The sequence below is a fragment of the Myxocyprinus asiaticus genome, chromosome 47, assembly GCF_019703515.2.
Source record: "Myxocyprinus asiaticus isolate MX2 ecotype Aquarium Trade chromosome 47, UBuf_Myxa_2, whole genome shotgun sequence".
NCBI lineage: Eukaryota > Metazoa > Chordata > Actinopteri > Cypriniformes > Catostomidae > Myxocyprinus > Myxocyprinus asiaticus.
In genome coordinates, this window is record NC_059390.1 from 3,736,462 (window position 1) to 3,762,228 (window position 25,767).

Consider the following 25,767-nt stretch of genomic DNA (forward strand, 5'->3'; position numbering starts at 1 on the left):
CGCCCATGGGTTGCAGCGCGGTACTTTCAATGGAAGTGAAAGGGGGCAATCAATAAACATTAAAATACTCACTGTTTCAAAAGTATAGCCACAAAATGTAAACTGTATACGTGTTAACATTATTTAATGTGATAAAATTGCTTGCTCACCCTTTCTGTGTAAAATTATTTCCATTTTTACAACTTTTTTGCCATGACATCCTAACTGTAAACCCTAAAACGACGATTTAAACAACTTTACAGCTCAGATAATACACAAGTTTTTATTTTTATTTTTTTTTTAAAGAATGAATATAAGCACTTTTGTAAAATTATAAGCTTCACATTTCTGACTTTAAACCCTCCAAAAATTGGCCCCATTCACTTCCATTATAAGTGCCTCACTGAAACAAAGAAAATGACATTTTCCTAAATAAATTTTTTGGTAATCAGCATTACGCCAAAAATTCGGTCAGTTGAGCTTAACTTGTATTGAACCCATAATAGACCTTGTACAAACAATGGCGCTTGTCTGCTTGTAGAATCAAGTCTGCAAGAGAGCGCAAAACTCTCAAAAGTCATGACACAGAGTGGTTTCATTTTGGTTTTATTAAATCAATTTATTTATATACTCATTAAACTGCAAGTGTTACACCAGTTAATGTTATGCAGTAATAGAGAATTAGCTTACATTACGCTTTATTGCTGTTCACAAAGAAGACTCTACCTGTATTTCAGTGGTTCAGTGATAAATGTTTTGTTTTCAATTTTGTAATTTTTTTTTATTATTAATTAGGCTAATAGATTGCTGTGCCATACACAAATGGTCAAGACATTAAAACAAAAGCAATACACCGCAGGGTAGGTTAATACTTTGGATGAATTCACTGTTGATCTGGATGGATCTGTACACAAGAGCACGACAGGTCCATTCCCAAAGGATTGTCCACACTTTCACTATCAGTAGGTCCAGTGTGTTTGGAACAGCAGGTTAAGACATTAGAGTTTAGAGAAGTTGAGATTAACAGTCAACCAACTACCAACAGCACTGGAATGCTCTGGTCCGAGTTTGTGTTTGTGCTTGCAGCTGAGATAACTGCTGGGTTCCAGAATACTGTAGATTATAAATCCATGAAAATACCAACATCAGCAGCAGTGCAAATATTAAGAGAAGTTTAAGTGATGGTAGAGTATAACAAGAGTGAAATTTATGCATGCAACATTCCTGTCAGGTGAAAGATGTGTATATTCATCTGCAAAAAATTTACAGAGAGGTAGTTTATGGTATTCAATGGATATAATCTGCAGGGTTTTGTCAGAAAGGCTTAGAATAGGATAAATAATCAAGCTTGCTGCATCTTGGACAGTCTTTTCATTTATATGTGCAGTCTTCAATCATTTCCCAACTGTGTTTTAGTGGTGTTTAAAGGCTTTGGTTCATTTAGCCTGCAGATTTTTAAGAAATGGGCTGGGTTTAATACAAGTTAAGCTCTAGCAACAGTATCTGTCTTATGCAGTTGATTACCACAGACAATTTGGACTCATCCCTCAGTTTGTAAACCCACCCAACACGGCATTCATAGTAATGCACTTACAATGGAAGTCTATGGGGCAAGACATTCCAGAGGGTTTAAAGCTGAAATGTGTTTGTGTTTTTGTTAGAAAATTCTAGCATACAAAAAGTCTATGTTATTGAGCTGTAAAGTTGTCTAAATCATCTTTCAATGGTGGAACTACTTTTCAAGGAGGATGAACATGTAACTAATGTAATTCCCTTTCTATAATCAAACAGTCCCTTTTAAATATTGCACACTTGGTAAGTGATTTTACCACACGAGTCTCAAGTTAACACGTATAATCTTTAAGTCTAGTGGCTATACTTTCGAAAGTGTTTTTTAACATTTATCCTGGTGCAATGCCTTGCCCCATAGACTTCCATTCTAAGTGTTGGCTATAGCTGTAAAGGTCTTTTTTTTGTTTTATTACAAACTGATGAAGAAATTTTTAATTATTTGGTGGTAATTGACAGCATGTCACAAATATTGTTGCATGGGCTTGATTTGTATTAAAACCAGAACGTTTCTTTGACATTGTATTTGGTCTGTCGAACAAGATTTAATTTAACATAGTAACTTACTGTTAAATAAAAGTGCATTCTCCACAAATTAAATAATCTATTTTAGTATTACTAGTGTCAGTATTTGTAAGATTTTATCTTAGTTAAAAACATCCCCATGCTCTACTATTAATTTCACCTTAAAATTTTCTATAACATCGCATCAATGATTGTAAGATATCACATTCAGCTGACAAAACTGTGAAACATCAACACTTTCAGTAGTGTGTAAAGAAGCGTCAAAGGCAAAAAGCTGCTGGACAACGACACAAATCAATCAAATCAAACAATGTCAGAGTGTCATGTGATCACACATGCATACTGGGCCTCTTTGGCTTGTGTCCCTCTCCCCACACCATAGCGTATGTACAGCTCACAGTGCCCTGTGTGTATCGCTTTCGCCTCAATGTCAGGGCGGCGCTGCGGTTGGTATGGTAAGGCAGTGTGACACACTTCTGAGGTGTAAAATCCAAGCATTGCCTCTGATTTGGAGTCGGGGAGACAGGATCCTCATTATAATCCACCTGCAACAAAATTATGTTCAGACAAACAAGAGAGAAAGAGAGAGAGATCATAAGATTATTTAATATAATTAAGAGGAACCGTTTCACACTTGGTTTTTACGAACTAAATGAGATGCAAATACATAAAAAAAAAAATTCCCCGTTTCTCCCCAATTTGGAATGCCCAATTCCCAGTGCGCTCCAAGTCCTCGTGGTGGTGTAGTGACTCGCCTCAATCCAGATGGTGGAGGATGAATCTCAGTTGCCTCTGCATCTGAGACTGTCAATCCGTGCATCTTATCATGTGGCTTGTTGAGCACGTTACTGTGGAAACATAGTGCGTGTGGAGGCTTCACGCTATTCTCCGCGGCATCCACACACAACTCACCACGTGCCCCACAGAGAGCGAGAACCACATTATAGCGACCACAAGGAGGTTACCCCATGTGACTCTACCCTCCCTAGCAACCAGGCCAATTTGGTTACTTAGGAGACCTGGCTGGAGTCACTCAGCACGGCCTGGATTCGAACTCATGACTCCAGGGGTGGTAGTCAGCGTCTTTACTTGCTGAGCTACTCAGGCCCCCGGAAGAGGCACTGTTTAAAATTCTTTCCCCTTTTTTAGAATTCATACATGTACTGGTTTACAGACAACATGAAACAGCATGAAGCATTTACATGTTTTCATTGATCATGGTATAAATATGGGGGGGAGGGGGGGGGCGGGGTGTTGTACTTGCTTGTTTTGATTATTGGGGGGTTACCTCCCCCCATCCCCCCTGGAACCTATGTGCTTGTTTGTATAGTTTTTAATTTGTGCTTTTCCCAATCCATGTTGTTCCAAAGCAGCATAACAGATAATCAGCTGTAATGTCTGTAACGTCTCAAAAACATGAATAACCAACACTCCTGGAAATGTACACAATTTAAAAAAAAAAAAAAAAAAAAAAGACTTTCTATAGCGTTTTATGAGGACATAAATTTTAAGGAAAACTTTCTGCATGTTTATTATGGGCTGCTAGTTACAAATCTAAAAGGGACATGGAACATGCACACAGCAGTCACGTTCGGGTCTCAGGAGGTTAAAAAATAAATAAATAAATAAATTGCCAATGGGGTAGGAAAAATGAACATATTTCAATGGACTTTTCATAGCCCATTGGCAGTTTTTTGTTTTCAGAATAAAGTTCACTTAATTTTGTCATATTTCTCTGAAAACTAGACTTAATAAGTAAATGTACATGTTGTTTTAAGGATATTTTGATATTTGTACTGGACAATAAGACAAAAATAATAATTAACACTAATTACAGTGTTTGGACTCAAACGAAAAGTTCATGCTTTTTGTTAAAAACGTTTTTTTTTGTTTTTTTTGCATGAGGATTAGATAAGTTTGAGTGGATAGTGAAGGAAATAAGGACTCTTTTTTTTAATTTATTTTTTTATATTGTGTTCCCTGGCAATCAAACCTCTTTGACATTGCTGTTGCTACAAGTTGTCATTTAGCAAATGCGTTAAACCAAAGCAACATTTAAATAAAGAAAATTCATGGTGGGACGAGGACAGGATTTAATCCATTTGGGATTCGATTGGATTGTGAAAAGTTTTCATGTTACTGGAAGAGAATGTTATATGTTTTTGATGACGAATGATGAAAATAAGCATTTGTTTTCTTCAAAATACTATGCACTGTTGAAATGTGCAATATACACTAAATAGAGTCAATTATATTTCATGTTGTCTTTAATCCAGGTACACAAAATGTTACTTGGATTAACCTTTGGATGGTTTTAACGATCAAGTCCCTACATTGACCCTTCTGGGTCAAACTGACCCATTTTTTTATCTTTAATTTCAAAAGCTTGTAATAAAGGCTTTGTTTGCTCTATCACTCTACTTTTTGTCTTAGATCATTCTATTAGATGGCAGCAAACACTGAAAAAAAAAAAAAAACAATCCACTGAAATTCTTTTGATGAATATTCTAACAAAATAATCTAATAAATTTAATTTGCATTTTGTTCTACATTTTTTTCAAACAGATATTTATTTGTTTATTATTTCTCATTTGAACATGTAAAACATTTTAATGAACACTGAATTAACAGTAAAATAACTTTTGAACAAATTAATATTTGTGTCTGTTGTCAATGAGTGTGTGTGTGCGTGTATGGATGTAGTTATGTATGTATGTCTATGTTTGTGTGTGTGTGTGTGTGTGTGTGTATACGCGAGTGTGTGGAAGGGTGTGTGTGGGTGCAATTATGAATATGAGTGTCCACATATATATAGCATTTAGAACTTTTCTACCCTTTTACAGCTTTCTTGTAAGTTTTTATATGAACCGGGTCAAATTGACCCGAAGGTACAAATTAGGTAATTTTTTATAGCTTTGTTTACAAATGCATGTCATTTAAAAAATAACATTGCCAGGTTCAGATTTACATTAAAGTTAAGTTGATGTAAATCAGTGTTAAAAGTTTAAATGGGTCAAATTGACCTGTGAGTCCATCCAAGGGTTAAAATGCTTGAATTTACATAAATTGAAATTAGCACAATAACAAATATAATATCACATAATATCTAATAATGAAAGAGCTATAAGTAAAAGGATTACCTGTGGGCTAAAGGGGCCCGGCGTGTTTAGTTTTTTGTAGAGTGGTGGCAATGTTGCAGGAGGCTGCTGACTATCTAGAAGAGACCGAGAGGTTAGTCCTCTCAACGCCAGGGGGCAGCACTTACCTTTGGTTGCATCCCAATTTAGATATTTAGATATACAATGCACTAAAAGTATGTACTGCATACAGCTTTCACTTACCTCACTTCAGGGCCATGGCCGAGTTTGAACTGGCATACTATCATGCTACTCTGCTAGTTCTGCAATAGATAGATATGGCAGAAGTAGTATGGGTAGTATGCCACTCTGAACTCAGCACAATAATAACACAACATTGTCCACAATATAGACCGGTTTGCACTGTGTCACAAATGCTGAACAAAATGATACTGTCCTGGAAAATCTAGTTAAAACTGGTAGCTGTGTTTTTAAATATGGTTTCTAACCGGTCCAGGCTGACTTAAATGGTTGACAAGCCAGACTACCAGCTGGTGGGAGCCTGGCTGTGCTTTTAGACCATCTTGGTAAAGGGCCCTTCTGCAAAAACCAATTCATACAAACTTATGGTGGTGAAGCTGGTCTTTGGAACGTGGCAGCTGGTTTGTTGCTGGTCCAAGATGGTCTACCAGCTCAGCAAGATCCCCACCAGTCAGTTTTCCAGCTCGGCAAACACCTAAACCAGCTTGGACGAGCTAGAAAAATGCATGTTCCACAGCTACTACTAGGGCCAGGTCTAGGGTGAGATCTTAAACTTTAGGGTGGGCAATAGGTTCTATTGTTACGCCATTCAACCAGTGTGGGAGCATCAGAAGTTCCCCCCCAGCCCCTCCTTAGACCCGACCATGGTTTCTGGGGGCAATGCCCCCCCTAGCCCCGGCCATGGTTTACGACCTGGCCATGGTTTCTGGGGGCAATGTCCCCTAGCTCCCTCCACCCCCTTAGACCCAGTCATGGTTTCTGGTGTTCATTGTCCCCTTAGTCCCCCTTTACGTGGCCATGGTACCTAGGGGCAATGGCCCCCACCCAGCCCCCCCTAAGACCTGGCCATGTTTTACAGGGGGCAATACCCCTCCAAGGCCCCCCTTAGACCCGGCCATGGCTACTACCGTAAAATGCTTTTTATCTGGATGTTTTAGCAGATTGTTCTATAATGTAGAGCGATAATGTTGTAAAGAACCTTGAATGTATTTAGCAGTGCAAATTAATGTAGATATACAAAGAAATAGTCCACAGATCCTTTCATGGACCTGAAACTTTGCAACCTCTTGATGTAATGAGGACACAGAACCAATAAATGCGTTTCATTTATACCTGTTATTTACAGCATATTTGAAGAATATCCAACGCGTTACTTTTCATTTAACAACAGACATATACAGTGGTTTCCTGTACCCCATGTACTGTATACACATGCATAAGACAGCAGACATGGACATTCAGTGATAATAGAATAACAAAATTGTGTTGCATTTTTTTTTAACAGTAACAGTAGAAAACACATTCATCTAGTGCAGATGTGTCAAAGCATGACGCATCAACTTCACAGGGAGAATGAGGAAAAAAATCAAAGAGGAAGTGATGCGGAAAAGGAAGCGGGAAGCATTTGACAGGTTCCTTTAAACTGGACATCAGTTGCAAATGAGGACGTCGCAACTGGGCTTTTAGATTTGGAGATGGCATGATCACAAGCGACACTTTTCACGCGTGTAATGTTTGTGTGCAATAGGCCTCAGGGTGCCACAGAGAGGAGGTTACACAAGGTTTCCTGTCCTGTGTTAAAAAACATATGTAATCTGTTACTAAGCATCCCTAAATCCTCAGATAACAGATCAAATGAATAAAAAACCTTTCCGTACAAACCAGAACAAATGCAGGTCAACCTTTTATCGGTCCCAGATTCAACTTCAAATAAAAATGTGTGCACTTCTCAAAGCAAAATTAAAAAACTGCATATGTGCACATTTGAAAACCTTGTATCTAAGACTACTGTGGTACAAATTAAGCAAGAAAATTAAATAACAAAAATAGATGCTTTGCATAGCTTTCTATAGAGAGCCACCTATAGTTTGACTATTGGAGCTATAAATCACAAACAGACAGCTAAACTAAATACTGAGGCCTGTGTGAGCATTAATGCATTTTATTTAGCAAAATGTAAAATTCAAAATGTAGATTTTTATTTAAAAAATGTATTTGAAATTTTACAACAGTTCCTGACCACTAATTTGATTGGACAAGCAGTGGTTCAAGAGCGCTGATAACTCTCATAACAGCACTGGAACATTTCACTGTATGAATCACTTTGGTTGTCTGTTTGCCACACAGAATTCCAGTTCTATTGTTTGCAACATTGTAACCAAACTATTTCCACTGCTGAAGCAAAAGTAAAGAAAATAGCTGGCCGTATTGTGTCTAAAATGTCAGTCGATTTTAACGCATTGTTTGTAGGTCTGTTGTATAAAGCAATGCCACTCTCGTTGTTCTGCTGAAATACAGCACAACCTTTGCTCATGTGACATTGCTTTAATGTATTTAATAGAAATCAGCTTAAAATGGCATGCAGGGAAATGATGGTATGTCTGGGGTTAAGGGGTCCACACCTGTCAAATGATTCGGGCTTCAAGCATGTTTGTGTTGGGTTTTGTAGAAACGAGATATGGCTCTAGAAGGCCCGTCAGTGTCTTTGGCGCAGTAGAGTCGATGTGTAATGGGAGGACACAGACGCCTCTCTCAAAATACAGATATATTTGGAAAGTAAGAACATTTAACAGAGGAACTAAAGATGCCAAAGATGTATTGGGTCCATGCATATCCCTCACTAAGTGCTGTGTTTTGACATTTCTTGCACAATTTGGCAGCATTTAGCTGCAAGTTCTGAAATTTGGTAATTTGCCAAATATGAACGAGAAATAAAAATAAAATAAATAAAAACAGGTAGTGTATAAAAATGTCAATGCAAAGGGTAGCATGCCAACACAAACTGAGGGGCAAGTTGTCTTTAAAAGAACACAGACAACAGTCACGTCTGGTGATATACAAGCACTGTGCGTTTTAGAAAAACAAAACAAAAAAAAACATCTGTTCTACTGTAAATCACTGCTTAAGATGTCACGTGACTAATATGTGCTATAAATTGTACATGTTATTTTCCCTAAAGTATTTGGCTTAGACCCCTGTTATGAGACCCCTGATGATGAATGATATTCCCTGAGAATATTTTATAGTCATCTAGACATTTGCATCACATTTCCAACATTAATATACATTCAATGCAACATTGCAAGCACTTTCCTGTAAGCACTCATAACATTAATGAGTTCTCAGTTTTACCTTACATCTGACCCCGGATCAGGCTAATCTCTACTGTAAAGTTAAAATGATGTCACTAGAGTAGTTCACAACAGTTTTTGCACATTCACCATTACATGGGCGGCCCAGCACTGTGACAGCATAAACTATGACATAGCCAACTGTCTCACACTTTAGGCTATGTTCAGAATGGAATACTAGCGTACTGCTTATTGCATACTGTATGTAAGATGTATGCGACACAATATGCAGTATGCAACTCTAAGTAGTATCCTACTTGTCACATGACCTCATCACCATTGCAGATAAGTCGGATCAAATAATGAGTCAAAACAGAGATATTAAAGGAATGTTATGAACTCAATACAAGAAAAGCTTAATCAACAGCATTTATGGCAAAATGTTGATTACCGCAAAAATTTATTTCAACTCGTCCCCAAAAAAAAAAAAGAAGCTAAATCTAGGTTGCAGTGAGGCACTTATAATGGCAGTGATTGGGGGCCAATTGGTAAACGTTAAAATAGTAACTTTTTCAAAAGTATTGCCACAAGACATAAACAATACGTGTGTTAACATGATTTTAGTGTGATAAAATCACATCCTAACCTTATCTGTGTAAAGTTATAGCCAATTTTACAACTTGGTTGCCATGGCGATGTAAGGCCATAACTCTAAAACAATGGTAAAAAGGTCCATTTAAACAACTTTACAGCTTGAATAATACACAAGTTTTCACAGAAGAATTAATGTAAGTGCTTTTATAAAATTATAAGCCTCACATTTCTGCTTCTAAACCCTTCCAACACTGGCCCCATTCACTTCTATTGTAAGTGTCTCATAACCTTGATTTTTGCACATTTTGCAAGTCAAAATAATTTTTTTTTTTGGTTTGAACAGCCACAAATGCTGTTGATTAAGCTTAACTTGTATTGAACCCAAAATATTACTTTATGTTTCTTTTGGGTCAACTCGAGTGAATTGCAATCCAATATTCTTTGGAGTGTACTCAACCAACCTAAACCAAAACATACAAAAACCTTGTTGTAACAAATTAACCCCTTCTTAAACTTAGAAGTAATCCTTGAAAATTTTTCACTCTGTATAAACAAAGTAATGACTAATACGCAGTGCATGTTTCAGTGTTAAGTGACTGAAATAGTTTCAAAAACGGCACATGACGTCTATCGTTAGACAGTTTCACATTCAGTCTGATACATGGCAACGAACTGCAACAAAATCTGATTGTGTCAATGTAATGTCCTTTTTCAAATGTCTAAAAGTCCCTCTGATCTGTTCATCTGTAAGTCCGCATGCACCCAAATTCATGTTGGATGCGTGTTTGACAGAACACAGTCTCCTGAGAACTGATCAACAGTCTCGTCTGAAGAAGGCCAGGTCACTTGTGCTCCGTTAAATCCCTGAGTACATAAAAGCACACCCCAAAACATTCAAACACAGGAAACCAGTGTGTCCTCTCTGCGCAACCCACCGGGCATCAGTACCGGGGATGATGCGAGCTGTGGTTTCTGGGATACAGTGGGGTGTAGGTGGATGGTGGGGGCATGTATCGAGACGTGGAACGCATCAGGTGACTCGGAAGCGGGCGAGACATGGAGGAGCTCACCGTGGAGCGGCGACTTGCCAAAAGAGGAGAGCGATAGGAAGAGGACGGGGCGGAGCCTGGGGAATAGTGCGACTCGCTTGCATAACGACGGGCCAGGATAGAGGTATGGGTAGGACGGTGGGCATAGTCCACACTGAAAGAGTGCGGCTCCACTACATAAGCCCGGACTCCCATTGTCCACTGGGACACGCCCTGGCAGTAGAGCATGGTCAGGGGTGTCCAAGAGGATGCAGAGGAGGCGGGGGAAGAGGGGGCCTCCAGCATGGGTGGGCTGTTGGGAGCAGAAGGTTGGGTGGGTGTAAAAGTGGGTATATTCTGGGTGGTGGGCGAGGTGATGGCGGCTGCTGCAGTAAGCACCTCGGTAATTGTCATAGGGGTGTCGGGAAGGGGCGGGACGGGCGTTCCACTTACTTTGGGTGTGGTGGTCCGCAGTCTGGATGTCTTGCCTACGCGGGTACGGTGAGACTGCTCCTGGTCGAACTCCAGTTCTTCTAGTCTCTGGGTGAGTGCAAGTTTTTGTTGGATGGCCATGCGGAGAAGAGAGTTCAACGTCTTTTTCTCATCTTCTGCTGCCGCAAGCTGTCTCTGCATCTCGTCTAACTGAGTAACATACTCATCACAGCTAATAAGAGCGAAAAACAGAAATTAGTATGGTAAACATTCAGTCAAATGTGCTGCAGGCTCACTAATTGGCTCATTTTTTAGCCATCTGTCATAACAAGATTTTGTTGAAGTTTTCAAAATAAACCAAATCACAGTTGGAGAAAAGACACCCATCCTGAAAAATAATGCTTCTGTTGCAGTTGATGTTGTCAGCATCCTGCTTTATTTAGTGGGTGTTGTAAGCTGTGTTGGGGAGTAACTGATTTACGACACTACTAACTTAAAGGAATATTCCCAATTAAATACAAGCTAAGCTCAATAGACAGCAATTGGTTTATTGGCCAAAAAAAAAAAACACCTGTTACAGTGAGGCACTTACAATGGAAGTAAATGGGGCCAAATTGTAAACGTTAAAATACTCACTGTTTCAAAAGTATACATTAGCTACAAGACGTTTACAATATGCGTGTTCACATTTTGTTTAGGGTAAAAAAAAATAAAATAAAAAAAAAAATTAAAAAAAAAAAAAATCGCTTATAAACAGTATCCAATTTTAAAAATGTGTTGCCACTGCAATCCCGGTAAACAACGTTTTAAACAACTTCACAGCTCAAAAAACACAAGTTTTAACAGAATAATTAATGTAAGTACATTTATAAAATTATAAGCTTCACATTTCTGCCTTTAAACCCTCCAAAAATTGGCCTCATTCACTTCCATTGTAAGTGTCTCACTGTAACCTCGATTTTTGCTTTTTTTAAAGAAAAGGAGGAACAAGTTGAAATAATTTTTTGTGGTAATCAAGATTATGCTACAAATGCTGTCGTTTGAGCTTAACTTTGTAACCCGGAATGTTCCTTTAACTTACAGTTAACAAGACACATTTTCCAGTGAGTAGCCGTGTGTCATGACAAAATTCTACTTTGCAATTATTTGTTAATTTGTATTGTATGTGCAGCATGCTGTCCTAAAAAGTTCATATGATACTCTTAAAGGGATAGTTCACCCAAAAATGAAAATTCTCTCATCATTTACTCTCATGATATCCCAGGTGTGTATGACTATCTTTCTTCACCAGAACACATTTGAAGAAAAACAGAAACATTTCTTAGCTAAGTAAGTCCTTATAATGCAAGCGAATGGAGATTTCTCTTTTGAAGCTCCAAAAATCACAGACAGTCAGCATAAAAATCATCAATACGACACCGTTAATCGATGATTTTAAACAGCTGTTAAACTGACTGTTAAACAGCTGTTAATGTTTTCTAAAGCGACACGATTGCTTTTGGTGCGAAAAAGATCAATATTTAAGTACTTTTATTAACCCTAAATCATGCTTCCTTTCTGCAGTGGTACACGTGTGTGACGTAATCGCACTGGCATTTGAAACACGTGAGAACTGACACACGTGCGTCACAGCTGGAAGAGCAGCGCTGTTTACAAGTGAGATGGAGGAATGCTGCACAGTAGCTTGGTTGATTTTGGTTTAGATCTGTATTTACCTTTTTCTTTACTCACAGTGGTGCATTTGTTTGCTCATCCTGGATGTCTCAACCAAGTGGAGAACATTAGATTACGTCGGTATCATGGCAACGCGAATACGTCACACGAGAGACCGCTTGGACTCCACCCTCTCCTGAAGTGTTGGATTATAGTTAAAAAGTACTTCAATATTGATATTTTTTCGCACCAAAAGTGATCGTGTCGCTTTAGAAGACATTAATTTAACTGCTGGTGTCGTATCAATGACGTTTATGCTGACTATCTGTGATTTTTGGAGCTTCAAAAGAGAAATCTCCATTCAGTTGCATTATAAGGACCAACTGAGCTGAGATATTTTACTATTTTTCTTCAAATGTGTTCTGGTGAAGAAAGAAAGTCATACACACCTGGGATATCATGAGGGTGAGTAAATAATGAGAGAACGTTCATTTTTGGGTGAACTATTCCTTTAATATTAATAATATAAAATGTTCATATTAATTTTGGTGAATGGGTTCCTGCTCAGAAACCCACGTGGCATATTACGTCTTCTTTTCTGTCACAAAATATTTAGTTAAATGTAGCTGTCATCACTGTTTTTAATAATTCTGAAACATATTCATATAAAAGATATCTATGTAAGACAGACTTGTACAACCTAGTTGTAAATGCCGTCTGTCTGATGCTGTTCTACTGTACGTTTCTCACCGTGTGGCGAACATGGCTCTGAGGGAAGAGAAGGTCGCCGCATCCTCTTTCAAGGCTTTCAACTCGTTCCTCAGCTTCATCATGGTCTCTGTCACCATGGTCTTCTCATTCTCGTATTTACTCTTCAGGTTGGCCAGGGCCACCTCAGCCGTCTATGAAAGATTATAGCCAAAAGTGTGCAAACAACAACTGATTCTGCCTATAATGAGTCAATACATTTCTAGTGACTAAAACAGTATAGACTAGAGATTGATAGTGGATTTTGCCGATACCGATATCTAAGGTGGTGGAAAGGCCGATAACCGATTAATCGGCTGATAGTTTTTAAAAATCTATTTATTGAATGCTAGAAAACTTTCTTAGTCTTTTCTTACTATGACGGCACATACATAAAAGTAACACTGGTGCAGAATGAATCAAATCCCAGATGCAGTTTATTGTGACAAAATGAAGATTTGGAGCATTTACGCTGGACTATGAACAAGTCGGAAATACACATACTTATTTTGGGACTCTTATTTTGAGACTTGGCTCCAGTTATATTTAAGTATTTACCAAATTAAGCTTTTTATAGCATATATATTTACAAGATTAGCGATACTGTACATATATGTTTCACCAGACATATCGAGATGGTGACAAGATGTACAGTATGTGCTGCCGGGGCACGTTTCAATGTAGTTGCATTTTCGTTTCATGCCCTCGCTTCAATTTAGAACACTTGATTTATCTAATGAAAATAACCAAATTTGCATTGAAGTGAGGATAAAATATTGGATGAATATTGATGGCAATTAACTGTTTTATGTCACCTCTAGAGGCCGTTGTTATAATGTTAAACCAAGTTGTTCTAACTGTAGAATCCTCCAGTGCCGGCCACAGAGGATGGAGGAATAAAACTGTTGGCAACTATCGGCATAGATTTTTATTGGTAACTGGTAGTTCCAAGAAGCAACTATCGGCACGATTAATCAGCAAAACCGATATATCGGTCAACCTCTTGTATAGACCACATAAGAAAGAAAAACAGATCATTAACAAATGAGGGTGTTTCTGAAAACAATGCAACCTACTGTTCTTTGCGAGGGTGATTTAGATATTTTTACCTCAAAAACCGCAGTTAAGATGGTTACTCCGTCTTCAGCATGTATTATAGCTGTATCTATACTGTATATATCATGTTGATTTTGATGTATGCAATATATTTACCAGGTAATTGTTCTGGTATAGAAGGCCATAATGGCAAAATATCTTCTTGAATGAATAATCAAACCATATTGAACTTCATTCACTGAACTGACACAAGCAACATAAAGGATCGCCATTGGGGTAACTTACAGCTGCTACAGTGTGTATGGCACATAATAATAATGGAGGTAGTAATTGCATTGCTGCCCATATAGCACAGCAATTTCTCTCTGGTATGGGATCTATAAATTGTAGCATCCATTAATCATCAGTGGCCTGGAGAAGTCATACAACATGCTTTATATCACACTGCTGGCAACAAGGCGAGAGAAAGGATCCAACATACAGAACTGTCACTTTGAATCAAAGTGCATTACTCTCACTAGCTATATATATATAAAGATTTTTGCATCAGACTGCACGCCATTGGTCTGCACCTCGATCCGTTCACTGACTATCTGATGCATACTGCTCACAAAAGCTGGCTGAAAATCATCAGTTTCAGTCTGGCTGGAATACTGTAGTTCTTTTATTTTGATACAATGAGTGCTTTTGAGAAGAAAGTAATCACTAGAAAGCCACTTTCGAGGCATAAAATCTTTGAAAAATACTCTGAGTTTCCATTTGAGGCACTTAGCAACACGCAAACTAGATATCCAAACTAGACATATGCATAATCAAAAGTTCTGACCACAAAATTTATCTTTGGTATTTTCTGTAAAGCCATTCACAAGCCATATTGTGTTATCAACTATTACAGACAGACCCGCCATCTAAATGGCAAACAAATGTGGTTTCTTCAACTTTGGGCACATTTATCCCTATGAATTTCTAAAAAAAGTAAAATCCTGTTAAATGTTTTCACACTCTAACTAGTTTGTTTAATTTGTCTGCTAACAAGGTCCAACAGTGTATGTACATGCACCATGAAGATGTAATTTTTGCCATTTTTTTCTGAAAGTCTGAAATTCCCACCACAGTGTCATTTTCATCACATCTCAAATTCTGTAATGTAATGGAAATTACATTTTTAAAGCTTTTGAGAGTTATTCATAGCTAACATTTTATTAGGGATGAGTATGATACAGATTACCCAATTCAATTTGATATCAATTCATATGGATATATTTCAGTTATAATGTCTTTTTTGCTTACATATGAAATTAATTATTTTCCAGCTAATGTTGTTAATTATACAGGGGACCTTCTAACTAAGTACATTATGAAAATATTAATTTTACTAATTATATTTTATTAATTTTTCATTATTTTGGTCACATTTTGGCTTTGAAAAATAAACAAATCCATGTATTTAATCAATAAATAACATTTTAATATATAATTTTTTGTTACATGTTTATTACTCATTTGCATAATTTATACTATTTTCAAGTATTTACATTGATTTGTTGAACAAGTGGTAAAGCCGGTCTCTTTAACAAGACTCGAATGGCTTTATCTCATCTGTACAATGCATAATTAGAATTAAATTTTTATTTTTATTTTTTGTTGTTTTAATTAACAACTGACTGTATAGAACAGAAAGGGTATTAAAAGAGACATTATTCAATGGCAAACGGGTCGTGTGAAACTGAACAACTTACTCTAAACACTCTCTGAAAGGATCTCACTGCTTTATACTCCACCACTATACTACAAAATTACTGGTGAGTGAAATATTAACATTTACCAGCCAGTTGCCAAATAAATATCATACATTTTAGCCACATAATGTGAAATTTGGTTGCAAATACAAGTGATAAATGGCATTTGAAAATACCAAAAATAAACGAAGGCCTGGTAAAAAGTTTCTAAGTTAATGTGATCTTCAGGTTACAAAAAGAAAAAAGTTGAAATCTGTTTGTTTTCATAAAAATCAACCCCTGAGACAGGAAACTGCCTGAAGCTGAAGAAACACCTGTCTAAGTGGGCGGTTCTTGGCCAGAATAAGCTGCAAAGTGAACCAGACTTTATTTTGATTGTTAAAATCCGGCTACACACGTGGAAATGTAATGGTTTTAACAAGAAGAGTAACATCTAAAAGGCAAAGGTAATGACAAAGAATCTCACTCAATGTAAAGACTCCCATGGTTACACTCCAACAACTCATGATGGCGATCAATGGGATGCTGGGTAATAAATAGAGCTTATTAGCTTACCTGCTTGTTGGCTTTGAGTAAAAGACGCAAGGTTGCGATCTGCTCTCTCTTGGTGCTCAGGAGGGATTTGAGTTTAAGAATTTCCTCCATACAGGCCTCCTTGTCCTTGTCCATCAATGGAGCGAGCTCGCTAGCTGCTGCTCTCTGGCGGGATAGCTGTAGCGAACGGTCCACCGCCTTCTGGAGATGTTTGATCTGATCCCGAATGATGGCGTTGAGGTGGTAGATGTTGGTAGGCTCGCGACGCAGGTCAGATCCCATGGACGACTCGGGTGCTGGGGATGAAGATGACGAAGAGGAAGAGGCACTAATGATGGGCGAGCCCAGTGGTGTACGGACCTGGCTCTGCTCTGCGGTGTGGGGCTCTTTGGATGGTGAGTCGGATGGGCTATGCGACTCTGACGTTGCGGCATTAATAGCCGCTAAACGCCGTGCTAGCCGCGGCGTCAACAGCACTCTGTGATCGTCTTGCACCTTGAGACCAGCGCTGGACATGCGCGTTGGGGTCCTGCCCTGCCGGTAGTAGTCCAGCGTAACACGATTGGGTGTCTCGTTGTTGCACAGGCAGACGTGGTGGTAAAGTTGCGCTAATTCTTCGCTAAATGTCGCCAGCTCGTCTTGCGCTGTACCGAGAATTCCATGGGTTTCCAACGCCGTGTTATTGGCTGCCTGCAGCTCACGTTCAAGATTCACCACCTTTTCCCGGCCATCCCTGCAGCTGCGCTCCAACTGTGCCACCTGATTCTCTAGCGCCTGCAATTGCGCCTGGCCTTGCTCTTCAGCCCGCGCTCTCGCCTCCACACACTCGTTAAATCTTTCTTTGACCTCCTTAAGCTCCGCCTTCAGTCCAACCACCTCTGTCAACGCGACCCTGTATTTACACTGCAACAACTCCAGACTGGGACCCTCCTGGTCCCCTGGGACATACGTGGTCTCCTCCTCTTCATCTTTGTCTTCCTCCTTGTATTCCTTGCGGCGGCGGAGTTTTCGGAATCGCTCATCCAGGCGACAGGCCCTCTCGTGCTGTTCCGCAAGGGCCCCCTGTGTGTGACGGAGCAGGGCCTGCGATTCCTGCAAGCTGTTTACCAAAGATGCTTTTTCTCGCTCGATCTATGGCACATAAACAAGCCAACAAATGAATTTCCATGCTGGTTTTTCCAGGTCTTGCTAATAGACATTTTCATTTATGTATTTAACAATTACTTCTATCCAAAGTGGCTTACAGTGCATTCAAGGAATGGCTGCAAAATCAATCGGAAAAGTAATCAAGGTTACGTTTACGGCTGACGTGATTAACTAATCGTTAAAATTGACGATTAAGTCTAATCGTATTGCATCAAAGGTTTCCATTTACGTGTTTTTGCAGATGTTTAGTATTCTAACCAATCTCAGGTGTCCATTGAGCGATGAAATGGCAATGGCAAATCAGCGATGCTTAAATTAGTCTGTAGTCCTATCTTATCCTGAAGCGTAAGTTTTAAACAGTCTGATGGACAGATGCTTGCTTTATGATTCATACAAAAATTTGTGCTGAAGAATCACCTGACACTCGAAAAGAAGCTTTGAAATAAAAGCAAAAAGCATAGTCGATAATTTTGGATTTGTTGCATGTTGTGCAGCTTGCTTGCAATGAAGACGGTAAATACACTGCAAATGAACAACACGATAAAACTAGAATACTACCATTATAATCAACAAAGAAGTATTTAATGGACTTCTATTGATCAACATCAATAATCAGGATATCAAGGGAAATAATTTCATATGTACAGGTGCATCTCAACAAATTAGAATACATCATAAGACCAATAAAAAATAAAAAAAAACATTTTTAGTGAATTGTTGGCCTTCTGAAAGTATGTTCATTTACTGTATATGTACTCAATACTTGGTAGGGGCTCCTTTTGCTTTAATTACTGCCTCAATTCGGCGTGGCATGGAGGTGATCAGTTTGTGGCACTGCTGAGGTGGTATGGAAGCCCAGGTTTCTTTGACAGTGGCCTTCAGCTCATCTGCATTTTTTGGTCTCTTGTTTCTCATTTTCCTCTTGACAATACCCCATAGATTCTCTATGGGGTTCAGGTCTGGTGAGTTTGCTGGCCAGTCAAGCATACCAACACCATGGTCATTTAGCCAACTTTTGGTGCTTTTGGCAGTGTGGGCAGGTGCCAAATCCTGCTGGAAAATGAAATCAGCATCTTTAAAAAGCTGGTCAGCAGAAGGAAGCATGAAGTGCTCCAAAATATCTTGGTAAACGGGTGCAGTGACTTTGGTTTTCAAAAAACACAATGGACCAACACCAGCAGATGACATTGCACCCCAAATCATCACAGACTGTGGAAACTTAACACTGGACTTCAAGCAACTTGGGCTATGAGCTTCTCCACCCTTCCTCCAGACTCTAGGACCTTGGTTTCCAAATGAAATACAAAACTTGCTCTCATCTGAAAAGAGGGCAACAGTCCAGTTCTTCTTCTCCTTAGCCCAGGTAAGACACCTCTGACGTTGTCTGTGGTTCAGGAGTGGCTTAACAAGAGGAATACGACAACTGTAGCCAAATTCCTTGACACGTCTGTGTGTGGTGGCTCTTGATGCCTTGACCCCAGCCTCAGTCCATTCCTTGTGAAGTTCACCCAAATTCGTGAATCGATTTTGCTTGACAATCCTCATTAGGCTGCGGTTCTCTCGGTTGGTTGTGCATCTTTTTCTTCCACACTTTTTCCTTCCACTCAACTTTCTGTTAACGTGCTTGGATACAGCACTCTGTGAACAGCCAGCTTCTTTGGCAATGAATGTTTGTGGCTTACCCTCCTTGTGAAGGGTGTCAATGATTGTCTTCTGGACAACTGTCAGATCAGCAGTCTTCCCCATGATTGTGTAGCCTAGTGAACCAAACTGAGAGACCATTTTGAAGGCTCAGGAAACCTTTGCAGGTGTTTTGAGTTGATTAGCTGATTGGCATGTCACCATATTCTAATTTGTAGAGATAGTGAATTGGTGGGTTTTTGTTAAATGTGAGCCAAAATCATCACAATTAAAAGAACCAAAGACTTAAACTACTTCAGTCTGTGTGCATTGAATTTATTTAATACACGAGTTTCACAATATGAGTTGAATTACTGAAATAAATGAACTTTTCCACGACATTCTAATTTATTGAGATGCACCTGTATGTGGACAAAATTAGCTTGCACTATAGAAAAAATGATATCATGTGAAAGGAAGGATATTCTATAAATAGGCCAGTAGCATGGCCCATTTGTGTGTGTGTGTGTGTGTGTGTGTGTGTGTGTGTGTGTGTGTCTTGTGGTCTCATATTTCATCCCATGAAACTGCAGTATCCCACTGTAAACAGAACAACGACTAAACCAATGCTGCAGTAGTTTCACAATAATTTGGAATGTGAGCATAAAAGATGGACAATACCAAAATATCTAAGCAGGCATACTTTAAGAAGGCCTTAATAATGTTCTCTTCAGGAAATCATGATCTAAGAAACATAATTTATGAGGACCATGTTTCGGGCAACATATAAGTAGACTGTCCTACATAAGAATTATACTGTAGATAGGTGAATCTCACAAAACCTGTCAAGAACGTCTTCGGGTCACCCAAATATCAAAATAAAGAAATAAGAAATGATATCTTGCATGAAGAAAGAGCACATTATAATTCAAATTCTAATTACAGTTTATGTGGAAAAACAACTATAAAATCTTAAATTAAATTGTATGTATTTATACACCATGATAGTTATTCTTTCTATAACTTGTGTTGGTTTTAATTAAAATCATAGTCAGTGTATCACATGCACAATGAATGAATGAATGAATGAGAATCATAATTGATAATAATGAGAATGATGAAAAAAATAAATAGTAAAACATTTAGCCGAATTATGGTAATGACGTCCACACTAATCCATTTAAAGGTGCACTCTGTAATTTTTTTCACCATTAAAAAGATTTACTCCTAAAGAAATGAATTGTAATTTTGAAACATATTTATAAAATCATGAGCACTCAAATGAGATGAGGACTCTAGTCATATCAGTAACCTTATAAAAGCTGTTTTATTCTACATGGGGCAGGGGCACCCTCATGGAGGCTGCCATTTTAGAGTCACATGACCAGATGAATGCTACTCACATAATCTCAGTTACTGTCTTGTTATTGGACACTTTCTCTCTTGGATTATATTAATCATGGCTGACTGTAAATAGGGAATTTTTACAATGGCATCTGTAACTGAAAACTATTGATTTTAAATTATGCTGCATCCACACCACTAGGTGTCACTGTAAGTCCAACATGACACAAACAAAAAGTGACTGAGTGCACCTTTAAGTTTGATAACTCTATTTTCAGTTTTCTAATGTTACCGTTTTCCAAAATATGTGGTCATGGAGAGTGTTTTCAAAAGTCTACATTTTTGGTGGAGGAAAACACTGTAGATAAGAGCTGTAAAAATAGCAAAATTAATACATTTTCAAATGAAAATGAATTAGTGTGGACGTGGCATAAAAAATCTTAAAGGTTATAAATATCCTTAAGGAGAAATGTGACCCGGATATGTTTTCAAAACAGATATTGGCTTCAGCCGTTTACATATTCAGTAAGTGGGTGTGTCTCGCACAAACCCCACCCCTTCAAACTGACCTGTTGGAGTTGCTGTTTGAGTTTCTGGATCTCAGGTCCGTTGAGTTCACTGAAGAGATCAGGGGTTAAAATTCCACTCTTCCTCAAAGCCGATGTCCTAAATTCTCCATTCAGTCGGTTTAGCGTCGAACCTGTCGCACCCTGGAGCAGATGCCCGTTGCATTTGCCCCCATCCTCACTGCTGGGCGAGGTCGCAGCTGTCGGGGTGGCACTGCCACTAGGTGACGCTGAGCTCATGGCGATCAGATGGGCACAGCCTGAACTGAAAGCCCCATCGCACATGGTAAGATGATGAACTAATTCCTTCCTCAGGGTATTCTTAAGCTCTCGCTCGCCTTTCAGAGCGTCCAAGGCCTCCTCCAATTGGCTCTCGGAGATGTCCTTCAAGCGCAGCGCATCTTCTAATTGGCTGTTGAGCAGGGTTGTCTCCTCCTCCAGAACTTTGATTTCATGCTTCAAGCCTTCATATTCCACCTTAAAGAAGGAAGCAAGATCATATGTTTTAATTATGCAAATTGTAGAAGAAATTATTTTTTAATAACATACAGTACTACCATTCTACTCTTTATATTTCTGCAATATATTGCATGCATACGCATATGCATATGCATAGTGTGCACAGTATGCAAATAATCTATATGCATAGAATACACAGATGACCTTCCATTTCTAATGTGACGAATGAACAGGAAGTATATCATCTGGGTTACAATGAAAGGCACTTACAATGAAAGTGAAGGGCCAATTTTTTGAGGGTTTAAAAGTAGAACTGTGATTACATTAATTCCTCTGTTAAAACTTGTGCATTATTTGAGCTGTAAAGTTGTTTAAATCATAATTTTAGCTGTTGTTGAAGGGTTTTAGGGTTTAGGGCGTTATGTCGTCATAGCAACAAAGTTGTAAAATTGGATATAACTTTACACAAAAAAGGTAAGCGATTTTATCACAGTAAAATCATGTTTAAACACATATTGTTTTCGTCTTGTGGTTATACTTTTGAAACAGTGAGTATTTTAATGTTTACGGATTGGCCCCCATTCACTTCCATCGTAAGTGCCTCACTGGAACCCAGATTTTTTTTTTTTTTTTTTTTTATAAAAGGAGGGACGAGTCGAAATTAATTTGAGTGGTAATCAATATTATGCCACAAATGCTGTTGATTGATTGAGTTTAAGTGGTACTGAAACCCTGAATATTCGGATCGGGTCACACAGTCTCGGGTACAGGCCTGGTTTGGGCTATAACTTAAAGGGATAGTTCACCCAAAAATGAAAATTCTCTCATGATTTCCTCACCCTTCTGGCATCCCAGATGTGTGTGACTTTCTTTCTTTTGCAGAGCACAAATGAAGATTTTTAGAAGAATATTTCAGCTCTGTAGGTCCATACAATGCAAGTGAATGGGTGCCAAAATTTTGAAGCTCCAAATTCCACATAAAGGGAGCATAAAAGTAATCCATATGACTCCAGAGGTTAAATCCATGTGTTCAGACACGATATGATAGGTGCGTGTGAGAAACAGATCAATATTCAAGTCACTTTTTGTCATAAATTCTCTATGCCTAGTAGGGCGTTATATGCACGAAGAATGTGAATCACCAAAAACAGAAGAAGGAGAAAGTAAAAGTGAAGGAAAAAGGACTTAAATATTGATCTGTTTCTCACCCACACCTATCATATCACTTCAGAAGGTATGGATTGAACCACCAGAGTCGTATGGAGTACTTTTATGTTGCCTTTATGTGGATATTGGAGCTTAAAATTTTTGGCACTTATTTACTTGCATTGCATGAACCTAAAGAGCTGAAATATTCTTCTAAAAATATTTATTTGTGTTCAGCAGATCAAAGAAAGTCATACATCTTTGATGGCAATTTTCATTTTTGGGTGAACTGACCCTTAAAGTCCATGCAGACCTCTATTCTGTGCACAGCCTGTGTTTGTGTGTATTTACCTGGTTCTGTTTAAGCGTGGAAACCAGTTTCTGCAGCGAGATGTTCTCTTCTTCCAGTTCAGTGTAGTCCTGCAGGAGTCGGGCCTCTCTGAATTTATACTCTCTGATCTCCTCTCTCATCCGATTCCTCTGCAGCTCCAACATCTCATTACTCTGAGCGAGAGAGACAGGGAGGAAAACAGACACAGACAGGAGTAAAATCTTGTTAATTTGACCCCTCATATTCAACACCAGACAGTTCCAGATCTAGTTGTTCGAGTTGGGTTCTGACCTCTCTGAATTCCTGCAGGATAGCTGTGAGTCTCTCGTTCTCCACATGTGTGCAGGACGCTTGAGATCGGCTGTTCTTCAATTCGGCTTGCTGCTCCAGCAGACGGCCCATGTAGTATGCCTCCTTAGTGGCCGACTCCTGTAGCAGCGTCTCCTCGTTGGTCTCCCCATCTTCAGCCACCTTCCTCTGGGTGGTGTACACCTGGCTGAAGGCCTGATGGACAGAGGGAAGTACAGTATAAATGACAAACTGAACAATACAGTCAGGTGAGAAAGATTTCGGCTGCATTCCAGTCCACATACTTGATTTGATTGGATTCACCTTGATTGAGAAACCTTGCAATATATTCCATTGTCATAATCCTGCCATTTTGATCATGCCCACGACCACGGAGGTCGTTTCCCCATCACTGCCTGTGCTCACGGCCATGGAGGTCGCTCCCTTGTCACTGCCAGTGCCTACGGCCTCAGAGGCCATTTTCCTGTTGCCTGACCTCCCTCCTGTCCTGGAGCCATCTATCCTGGCTCCTGTCCTGGAGCCACCTGTCCAGTTCCCTGTGGCTGTCAACGAGCCTGATCAGTTCCCTGAGACTATCGATAACCCTGTCCAGTTCCCTGAGACGGTCGATAACCCTGTCCTGTTCCCTGTGGCTATCACCGAGCCTGCTCAAGCCCTCATGTCCAGTCAAGTCATTCCTTCCTGTCAAGTCACTAGGCCCAGCCAAGTCACCAGGCCCAGTTTAGGTGCTCTACCCTGGCTTGCTCCGCCTGTACCACCCTGGCTTGCCTCGCCGGCTCCACCCTGGCTTGCCTTGCCGGCTCCACCCTGGCTTGCCTCGCCGGCTCCACCCTGGGCTCTTCAGCCAGTGCCACCCTGGCCTGTCGATCCGGCTCCACCATGGTCTGTCACATCGTTTCTGCCTTGACCTCACCTTATTTTTTGTTTTTATTTGGTTGGACTTATGTTTCCGGTTCCTTGTCTATTTTGTGTGTTTGTGCCGTCCACCTGTTTCCCCCACCCTCCCTTCCCATAGTCTGGTCTTTCATCTAGTTTTGTTTTGTCTTGTTTGTGGGATGCCTGGGAGTCATTCCCTGGGTGGGTACTGTCATGATCCTGCCATTTTGATCTTGTTTTATTCTTGTTGTGGCAGGGTCGTGACAGTTTCCGTCCCATGTGCTTGTGTTTTCTTTTCTCCCAGGTGTTTCCCCAGGTGCTGCTCAGCAGCCCAATCAGCGTTTATGGGCAGCACCTGGTTTCAATCCTTCTTTCCCTTTATATTCTCTCCTTTGTCTTTTCTTCCTTGTCAGATTGTTTGTTTTGTTTTGTACAGTCTTCAGTCTAGTCGTGTCGGATCTTGTCTAGTTTGCCCAGTCGGTTTGTTTTTTCTCTTCTTGTTATTTTAGTTCTCCCTTGTGAGTTTTGTTTCCTGTTTTGTCCTGTTTTCTAGTCTGTTTGTTCTTAGTTTATTTTGTTGTCTTGTTTTATCTTTTTCTCCCTTGTGAGTTTTGTTTATGTTTTGTTTTAATAAAACACCTTTCATTGCCATCCTGTATCTTGGGTTCTTCCCACAAATTCCTGACATTCCATTATATTACTTCGAATCAGTAAACAGACAGCATTTTGCAGCTAAAGATTTCACCACTGACCAGATACTCCCATGATTGCGATTGCGAAGCTATTAATATACAGTATTTGTATATATCTAAATATCTTGCAATCCACTTAAAATAAATAGTTTTTTGCCAATGACTACATGTACAGTAAGTACTTATACTTAACCATAATTTTTGTATTCAATCACGTCATTTGCAATGCCCTTTAGGATGAATAGTTTATTGCCCTAGTTCATTAAAATAATTTAGGAACACTGTCTTGTCTTTTTTCCGATTGTCAGGTTTTTGATGCAAATCAAAGTCTGTAATGTTGTGATTCATCTCAGAGTTGGTTAATTCAGTTTAAGACTTAGAACTCATCATAGAAGAGTTGTTTGAAATCCCTATGAAGAAAATGAATTGGAATATACCAATTCGGAATCAAGACCACAATGAAAGTGCACTGTCACTGTTGCACTCAATTACATGATAACTGATGGCACCGTGTGAGGATGAGTCAGCAGTTGTAGTGTGGGAATTACTGGAAATGGATATGATAATCATATAATTCTCTTACAGTAATATTGTTTTACTACAGCTGGTTTACCACAGCATGGCAGTTAAATTTTAGCTGAGAAAGAAAAAGGAGATATCATCTTTCTAAAATTGTGGCAGATATTTTTTATTCTAAAGTTAAGGGGTATTTTCTCCTAAATGTATTGGAAAGAATTTAAAATCATTGCCATTAGGATCCAAATTATCTGCATGTGTGCATTTGTATTTGTATGTGTGCCAATTAAAATGTAGAACAGTGTGTCTATGCCAACAACATTGATGCCGTTAACATTAAATGGCACTTTCACCCTAGACTATCTCTGCCACTCTAGTGATTTCCCTCTACATAAAAAACCCATCTCACCCACTTAAACAAACCAGGCACACCCATAGAGGGGGAAACAAAGACACAACACATTTGATGAGGTTACAGTCATTACAGAGTGTGTAGG

General features: G+C 39.1%; 1 protein-coding gene across 5 annotated transcripts in view; it reads right to left on the minus strand.

The window, feature by feature from the left end:
- Window positions 1–492: 492 nt before the first annotated feature.
- LOC127436509 (protein bicaudal D homolog 1-like) overlaps window positions 493–25,767 on the minus strand; it is a 36,325-nt gene continuing 11,050 nt past the window's right edge. The window contains exons 2-10 of one of the 5 annotated variants that reach the window (XR_007896417.1): window positions 23,169–23,381; window positions 22,898–23,050; window positions 20,945–21,418; window positions 16,287–17,396; window positions 12,940–13,091; window positions 10,558–10,768; window positions 5,415–5,473; window positions 5,214–5,287; window positions 2,555–2,618 (exon numbers count right to left, since the gene is read on the minus strand). Coding sequence is in view for 4 of the 5 variants with exons in the window: in XM_051690735.1 (XP_051546695.1) it covers window positions 10,018–10,768; window positions 12,940–13,091; window positions 16,287–17,396; window positions 20,945–21,418; window positions 22,898–23,050; window positions 23,169–23,381 (2,853 nt within the window). In the remaining variant the exon portion in view is untranslated. Of the gene's footprint in view, window positions 2,619–5,213; window positions 5,288–5,414; window positions 5,474–9,323; window positions 10,769–12,939; window positions 13,092–16,286; window positions 17,397–20,944; window positions 21,419–22,897; window positions 23,051–23,168; window positions 23,382–25,767 lie in introns of those variants that run through there. The other 4 variants (XM_051690738.1, XM_051690739.1, XM_051690737.1 and 1 more) reach the window with 4 other exon arrangements.